The following is an 8,908-nucleotide window of genomic DNA, read 5'->3' as shown; positions in this document are numbered from 1 at the left end:
ATTAACCAACAATTAGTTTTAAAAAACAAAAAATTAAAAGGTTTTAAGACGGAACCTTAATTATTTATTTTTTTAGTTTGATTTAATTTATTTAGATAGCAAATTGCTTTAGTAATTAATTAAGCGACAGCGTTAAACTTAAATTAGTTGGAAATTATGGAGATTCGATATTTTCATAATTGGAAATTTTATATATAAAATGGAATAATACTGTGAATAATTTAATTACGATATTTTAGTTAATTATACGCCATCATGTTCACCAAATCGTGCTTCTGAATCAAACGACGTTGTTCTGTATTTCTTTGCACGACCTATTTGTCAACACCGATTCTTCCTCGAGAAAATCCAGCGCCCAGAAATTTTCTGCTAATTCTTGGAACTGCGGCTTGATCACTTTGCGCAATTCTGTTGAAGGAAATGGATCGGAGGAGACCTGCTAGTCCAGTCTACGCCAGGCAGTGGAGTGGCGGCTCGAGCAGCACAGGATCGTCCTCTCCAGCCATGTCGCCGGCTCATCCTCAGTCTCGATTGGGTACGTCTTCCACCATTAAGCGCGCTCAGAATGTTGCTGCCAAGAAAGCGGCTGAACGTTTGGCTCAGGTCATGGCGCAGACCCCTGAGGATGATGATGAAGACGATGATCTCAACTTTCGATTCGCTGCCCCACCTCCTCCTCGTACTCACTCGTCTTATCAAAGTGTTGTTAATAGTAACAATACCAATTCGTTTCATACGATTTCGGGTCCCAGGATTAACAGATCTCCGTCCCCCGCGGTAATTTGGTATCCTTGCTTCTTATGTTTTAATTAGGTGACTGGTTGATGTCAATTCTTGTGATACTTTATCTGTTTCATTGTGGATTGGTAGTTGAATTTAGCTTTTCTAGTCTCTACTTTCTTTTATCATGGCTTTTAAGATCTGTGCACTAGCAGCATGGCATGTGTTCGTTTGTCTTGGATACAGTAGAGATTGTGATCAATCCCGCGCGGAGCATTTCCCGCGGTTTGATTTGTTTTAGCATTAGCATGTGGTACACTATCTAACTAGAAGACGATTGGAATTTCTGGTGTTTTGATTAGTTAGGTCGGAATTTCGTAGAGCATGTTCCTCAAGTTCGATCCACATCAGCTGGTAGATCATCGATGTCCGTGCGTTCCACACAGATCGTACCACCGAGTAAATCATCACTCAGAACTCCAGTCTCTATACCTCCAATTGAACCTCCTTCTAATAGGAATTCAGATAGAAGGTTATATAATATGCGACCTTGGTTTTTTCAAATACATGTCAATAATGGGGAATGCGCTTTCTTATTTCCCCATTTACTCATTTCCATTTTTTTTTTCAGGTTTACACCAGATATCGGACAGGTGAACTCCAAAGATGCAGGAGATCAGCGGAAAGCTTCTGCACTACGTGATGAGGTATGACATTGTAAATGTAGAAATCAATTTCTCCTTCTTGTACTAGAAAGATCGCCCCTCCATTGGATTGGAGGAAGCTATATCTTCAGTGTATTAATTACGTCTGCTGTTCTATGAAATGACTCCATAATTCTTGAGTCTAGTGTGAATCTGACTTTGGTCTTCTTACAGCTTGATATGCTTCAAGAAGAGAATGAGAATTTACTCGAAAAGGTCTGCTTACCAGTCTAAGAAAGCTTACGAATATGAATATCAGTTCCCCTAATATCATGTTCAACTGATATTTATGTTTGAATTTGTTGGACAGCTTCGACTAGCAGAAGATAAACGGGAAGAAGTGGAGGCTAGAGCTAGAATGCTAGAGAAACAGGTATTGATTAACCTATTGATTTTTCAAATTTTGATAATAGGTTGATTGAAAAGTGAAAAATAAGTAAGTCACCGTACTTGAATGGAGAAAAGATGGCTGTAAGTAATTTAATGGTTATTAGAGTATCTTTCATTCCATTATAAAATACAGTCCAGTATCTGGTTGGGAAAACAAGAGATGGAGCATTATGCATGATTGCATGTATCTTGAGATATTCGTCGGCGAGTTGATTTTTTTTTTTTTTTTTGAACTTCTGTGTAGGTAGCTAGTTCAATGAATTAAAGTAAATTTCGCATTTTTTGCAAGCTTTTCATATCCCTTTCTTCAACAATTTACTGACATTATTTTCATATCAATATTTCTATAGGTTGCTACTCTTGGAGAGGGTGTATCCTTGGAAGCTAAGTTATTGAGCAGGTGTGTTTGCATCCTGTTGGGTTTTTCATTTCTCTATGAAATTTTGCAGGTCTTATTGTTTCACATTATTTATTTGCAGGAAAGAAGCAGCCCTGCGTCAAAGAGAGGTTTGTTGAGATCGTAACTGCATAAAGCATGTTGAATAGGTTTTAAAGAATCAAATCATTTATATATTGGAGGCATTCGCATTATTAATCCTAGTTCCAAACTGGTCAAGCTGACATCGGTTACATTTCCAGCACCTCTTTTTCATCATTGGCCTTTGTTTTTGTTTTTGTGTGTTTTTTTATCCTGACTGTTATGCTTTGTATAGGCTGCACTCAAAGCTGCAAAACCAACCAACGATAGTAGAAATGAAGAAATTGCTGCTCTTCGTTCAGAAATTGAGGTAAAAAACACTATCCTTATTTACATGACTACTTGAGTATTTTCAATATGTGTCCTGGTTTCAGAAGTATGACATTCTAATTATTTTATCAGAACTTAAAAGATGAGTCATCAGCTGCTACAGAACAGCTCCGAGAAGCAGAGTCTGAAGCAAAGGCTCTACGTGTAATGACACAGAGAATGATTTTGACACAAGAAGAGATGGTTAGTGTTGAGCTACAGAACCAATGTCTACGTTGAGCTGTAGAATTCTCTTTCAATCACATTGATATTTCCGTTTTCTTTTTTCCAGGAGGAGGTTGTTTTGAAGAGGTGTTGGCTTGCTCGCTATTGGGGCTTAGCTGTTCAATATGGCAAGAAACATTTTCTAGTTTATAAATGCCTCATAGCATACTTGAGTTATGTGCTTTCTTAAAGCTTAAGTTCTTTGCCTATTGGCTGGGTTTATGGTCGAACATTACAATTCTGTATATTAAGAAGTTCTCAAAATAAAGCAAATAGGTAACTCAAAAAGCACTTTTGAAAGGTTGTCTCTGATATCTATGAGAATGAAAATTAGACTTCTTTTCGGCCAGATGTTTGGGTGGGTGATCAAGCATTGGCGTTTTGCTTCTGGAAAATCTTTGAAATTTCAGAGAAAGCCATGATACTTCAAGACTGAGGTTTTTTTGTGATCAGTTCTTTTGGTGGGGATTTTCTTTTCCCCCTGCCCTTTAGGTTGTTTTTGTTTCATATCTCTTAATTCTTATAAAAAATTAAGAGAAAGGATTTGGTGCTTGACTCGGACTGTATTGGATTGGATTGTGGAATCCATAAATGGAGTAAGTTTAGAAGATAACGCAAAAGTTCTGGGGAGTAACGTTTTGAAGGCTATTTTGTGGTGGCTTTTGGAAGTGAAAAAATGTAGGATTTTTTTTCGATAAGTTTAATTCTTAATTTTATAACCTTGTACAGTTCATGGCTTTTAGTTGGAGTAGCTTATAGGAAACAACGAACCTCCACACTATAGTGTTTTTTTTTCTTTTAAGAGAACTTGTAAAACTCTGTATATGGTGTTTTCTTCCCTTGGTACTTCTGAACTTGATCATAGATCGTTGATCATCTCTCTAGTATGCTTGTAGGGAAAGTGGATTACTTGTCTCTTTCCCCTATAGAGATTTTGTGTGCTGATCTTGAATATCTTTGGCCTTTTTTTTTTTCCTTCCCATTCTCATTAATATTTTCTAAGGTTTTTAATAATTTTACATCTGGATCACTTGTATATGCTCCAAGAATTTATCTTCTTCATTTGTATTGTTTTTTTTTTTTTTTTTTGGATCTCTCTTCACCGATTTGCTTATTTCCAGGCGTATGTGCGGATATAGCAATCTCAAAACATGAGTATTGGTCTTCTTTTGCTCCTTTGCCATTCGAAGTTGTTATTTCTGCAGGACAGAAGGCTAAGGAGGAGCCTGAAGGTTGATGCAACTCTTGGGTCCTGTTGTTTGATATCATGCTTTACGTTTATCCACTCCTCAGTACTTGACAAATAAAAAATAATGTTGGGCATCCATGTTTCAGGTCGAAATGATCAAGATAGGAGTAAGCTCATCCAGGACTTAAATGATCTCTCCGGGGAAGGAAATATTGAGAGTATGCTTTCAGTTGAAATGGGATTGAGAGAATTAACATCTCTAAAGGTTTTCTTTTTCGAGACTTCGTGATTGTTTATTTCTTCCCTACTTATCTGCCTCCATCATCCTGCCCCCCCCCCTTGACTTTAGACGTGAATTATAGCAGCTTGAATCATTCTGCTATATCCTTCTTGCAATTATTGACATGCCTTTATGCTAGTCTTTTTCTCAATATCCTTCATTTTTGCATTTTCCAGGTTGAAGATGCAACTGTGCTTGCATTGGCGCAACATAGGCGTCCAAGTTTGGTTCATCAATCTGGTAGTTTTTTTCCCCAATTAGTGCATGTAGCGTTTCTATTGTCTTCCAAACTTTTTGAACAATTACATTTCCAGTTTATTTAGATAAAAATTAATGAATATTTACTGACCTTTCTCATTTAGTCATAACATGTATTACTACTTTAAATAATCAGAGGTTTGTTCACTTTTTTGTGTCGATCTTTCAATGGATGGATTACTGCTTATTGACTATGCAAATCTTTTTAGAATCAGGACTTCGAGAATTATTTCAAAGCTTAAAGAGTATGATTTGCAATTATTACTAACTGAACCATTTTTCAATTGAATCTAATAGGAATGGTACACATAAAGTTCCTTATTTTCTTTCTTTTTTTAATCACAGATTCAAAAGCGTCTGCTGATCCGAAGTTTTCTGAGGCTTTTGGTAAGTTGATTACTGTAACTTGTGCACCACACTCAGTAAAGATGTTTAAGAGATCCAAAACACAGCCATATATATATATATATATATAATTTTTATGGTATAAGGCACGGTTGTAAGGGTAGGACACCATTGACTTGATGGAGCATAAGATCATGAAGGTATAGTGCAAAAATGACTTGATAGAGCCGATGTACGAAAAATTTCTCCAAGTGTAGGTATAATGCATAGGCTAAAACGAGAGGCATCTTTGTTATATGCATTTTGACTTAACAATTTATCTCTAATATTTCATGAGCGACCTTCATCTTACTTGTACTCTCACTTTCTTTCATTTACTTCTCTCTCTACATAGTTTCTCTTTTTTCTCTTTTGCAAACATTTTCTCTCACCAATCTCACCCTACATACATATTCTCACTTTTTTTTTTTTTTTTGGAAAAAAAAAGGTTAACGGCCTTCGTTTTAGGAAGTTGTCAATTTTTGAAGTATTTGTAATAGCAATCCTTTAAAAAAAGCATTTTTAATTAAATAAAAGACATTTAAAACAATAGAACCAAATAATCAAGTAGTTTATTATTTTGCACTTCACCTAAAAAGCCGCACACAACAAGAATAAGCCAAACTGATGGTTCTAGAATCCAACTCACACAGCTAGAATAAGAAGAATGGAAAGGTGAAAAAAAGGAGTGCAAGCTAGGCTTGCGAGATATTTCACGATTGAATTTCTATCTTTGCAGAACTAAGTGAAGCTGAAGCTGAAGATGTTCTCTTTAAGGAGGTAGTTTAATCTGTTGTCTCATCTTTCTTGTTGGTCATGAGGATTATCTAGTTTTGTGCAATGTGAACATCCTACTTTTATTCGTCCTTTTGGGATTTACACCACGTCATTATTAGTCTATTTGGAATAACTTTGGAAAATAATGTTCTTTTTTTTAAATAAAGTCTATTTTTCGATAAGCATCTTTGAAAAACTTTTATTTTAAGTGTTTAACTGAAAATCCTCAAAATATGTGGTACAAAATAAAAACATACATATAACTGATAGAATCACAACCAAACAAATTTGTCATTTAAATAATTTTGAAAATGTAAGATATAATAAAAAATTTATAGAAGGTGTTCAAAACGGACCCATATCTCTTGTGGAAGGATGTGGACACTCAGATGGCCAAAAGTATCCTTCTTCTACTTGTTTTCAATTAATCATTGATGTTGTTTGCTGTTGTAGCACATGGGCATATTTTCTTCCCATTACTTTTCTGTAAAATCTTCATTCATTTCCCAAGTTTAACATGCAAGTATCCCAGATTATTCTTATGAACTTAACAGGTTTACAATCCCATTACATATCCAAATCTTGGCATCTAAATGTCTCTATGAAAATCAACATCGAGCATCTTTGGTTAACTCATGTTTGCATGAGTCCGTCTTGCAAAATTTGGGTTTCAATAGTAACAGAGTTCGAAAACTTATGCAGGCTTGGCTTACATACTTTTGGAGAAGAGCCAAGGCATATGGTGTGGATGAGGATGTTGCAGATGAGCGCCTCCAGTTTTGGATCAGTCGTAGTGGGCAGCCTCCGACTTCACATGATGCTGTGGATGGTACGCTACATGTTTTCCATTATCGCTGTTACTCGCTTGGATATCTTAACATTTTGTATAGCCCTTCTAGTCTTGTATTGCATGAATCTATTATTTCCATTTTTATCATAGTATCCTTATAAATTAGTTTGCTTATCATTTTCATGCAATTACTGACATTTCTGCACAGAATTTCATAAAACATTAGAATTGCCCATTTACAAAGAAAAGAAGTGCAATCCCTATCCTTAAAAAGAAAAAAAAGGCGATTTTCATCATCTGGAATTATATTTTCTATCGTCTGGAAGCCTCAGATTACGCATTATATTTTCTATCATCTGGAATGTAACTTATATTCTATACTATAGCACACTTATATGTTAACCGGATGAAATAGCTTAAAGTTTCATATCCTCTTGGCAGTTGAACGAGGTCTTGTAGAGCTCAGAAAACTTGGAATAGAACAACAGCTTTGGGAGGCATCTAGAAAGGAAATCGATCAATCTTCTGCATTCTCACTCAGTAATCACAAATCTGCAAAAGAGTTAGACACCTTATCCTGAAAGATCGCCCGCATTTAAACGGACCGCAATGTCAGTTCTTTTTTTTTTTTTTTTTTTTTTTTGCAACAAATTTTCTCCCCCACCTTTCTAGTTTTACTCTGTTTGCCAGAGTGGATGCACATTTATTTTCTATCCTTGTGCCGTGTGATATTCTGTTACATCCCCTCAACAGAGAGTTTATAGTGAAGTGTTATTTTAGAATGCCTTGTATGATATAGATAGACTTCATACCCAATTCTTTCACCTCCAAAGTTCAATTAATTTTTTTCTAAGTTTAGCTCTCTATTACAATTGAATTTTTCATGTGTGTTTTTCTCCCTCAAACATATGCTTGAGAAGAAAAAACGCATCCAAATTCCTTAATAATTTTTTTCTTCATTATCATCATTATTTCTCTCTCTTTTAGGGCCAGTGTTCAAAGTGTCACAAGGTGCTCTGTATTAATTATTTTCAAATATTCTGCTCAGTCTCCTATGAAAAATCAAAACAACGCTTTTGTGGAAACTAAAAAGTCTATTTTTAGTCCACAAGGAATTATGGGAGTTTTCTTTTGTAACAATTTATAGAGGAGTGGTGATCCAGTGTGGGTTGACTATAATTTAATTAATGTTAACTTAGTGTTGTTAATTGTATATTAACTGGTGGTTAATTAGTAGTTTGGATTTGATTTGTTATTTGTTTATATTGTTGTAATTAGGCTATAAATAACCACTTGTTAGAATTGTAATGAAGCCTTTTGAATATTGTTTTGAAACAGAGCTGTGTTCTTAGAAAGTTGAGAGTGGTCTCAACTTTATTTATGAATTTTTCTTGTGTTGGTCATGGATTTGGCTTATTTAATGCACCAACTGTCTCACTTTGGTAGTTTTTTTGTTTTTTGATGTACGATATTAAGTATTAATCTTGCAGAGAAGGCCAAGCCAAACACACAAGGCCAGTGAGCCACAACAGCCATACCACAGCCACAGCCACAGCCACATCCAGAGACAGCAATATCTTCATTTGGACAAGCTGTAGATCCGTCATTTTCAAAGAAGGTGATTTTGGTATAATATAATGAAGTCAACATTTATTTTGTAGTTTGCAAGGTGGGGACTCCTCTCCTTCAAAGCTATAAGAAACAGAAGGCCGTCTCTCAATGGCTGCTCTCCAATGTCTGACTTCACGAGGTTGCTCCTGTAATATTAATGGCGCCTTGTTCTGCAGAGCCTCATTTAATTGTCTTTGTCCCCCATTCTTTGAGCTGACCCTCCTCAAATTTTGAATCCCCTTCTGCCTACTAACGTACTTCCAAGTCCTCAGAGTTAGCAACTCTTTAAGCCCTTTCTTTGAATCTCGTTTTTAAACAAGAATTCTTCCATTTCAGTGCCCATACATGGCTGTTTCTGAGAAACAGAGTGTGATGAGCAACAAATCCTGCAAATGGGTTTCTGCCTAATTGTTGAAGTTTTGAATATAATTGGGGAAGGAAGGAGTGGAGTAGGTGCGGTGAAAACTAAGGCTTCACGAGATGCATGGGCCTTACATTATTATCATGTCCTCATCCATCTACTTAATTTTATTCCCTTCTCTCTACGGGTCTCTTATTAACACTGCTCCCTCTAAGCTTTTACCAAAGAATAAGGTGTTCCCAACAATGGATTATAGCCTTAGACCAAGCATATTAAACCCACAAGGTTATGCATTTATTTCATTCTTTTCCTACCTTACTCGTGACTTATAACCAACTAATTTCTAAATTTCGTAGAGATCTCCCTAGTCTCAAAGTGGGAGTGCCCCAAGTATTCTACCCTTGTCGAACCGAACCGAAGGGACTTGGATTG

The 8,908-nt window shown here is 35.9% G+C and overlaps 1 protein-coding gene across 2 annotated transcripts; it reads left to right on the top strand.

Moving 5' to 3' along the window:
- The first annotated feature begins 247 nt into the window (after positions 1–247).
- Positions 248–8,418, top strand: LOC111783090 (coiled-coil domain-containing protein SCD2). Of its 2 annotated transcripts, XM_023663972.2 has the most exons (18): positions 248–777; positions 1,083–1,252; positions 1,352–1,427; positions 1,599–1,640; positions 1,735–1,797; positions 2,165–2,214; positions 2,294–2,321; positions 2,528–2,602; positions 2,695–2,805; positions 2,894–2,954; positions 3,948–4,058; positions 4,162–4,280; positions 4,472–4,535; positions 4,899–4,940; positions 5,677–5,717; positions 6,417–6,543; positions 6,946–7,115; positions 7,995–8,418. In XM_023663972.2, exons 1-17 carry the CDS (start codon positions 421–423, stop codon positions 7,083–7,085), a joined length of 1,677 nt encoding a protein of 558 aa, XP_023519740.2. In that variant the 5' UTR covers positions 248–420; the 3' UTR covers positions 7,086–7,115; positions 7,995–8,418. The 2 variants fall into 2 exon arrangements, with proteins under 2 accessions (XP_023519740.2, XP_023519739.2); XM_023663971.2 differs by lacking the exon at positions 7,995–8,418 and having other exon boundaries at positions 6,946–7,286.
- Positions 8,419–8,908: the final 490 nt, after the last annotated feature.

This window comes from Cucurbita pepo, chromosome 20, assembly GCF_057944985.1.
Source record: "Cucurbita pepo subsp. pepo isolate OVF chromosome 20, ASM5794498v1, whole genome shotgun sequence".
Taxonomy (NCBI): Eukaryota; Viridiplantae; Streptophyta; class Magnoliopsida; order Cucurbitales; family Cucurbitaceae; genus Cucurbita; species Cucurbita pepo.
The sequence above is the reverse complement of the archived record's forward strand: the minus strand, read 5'-3'. Positions and strand labels throughout refer to the sequence as shown.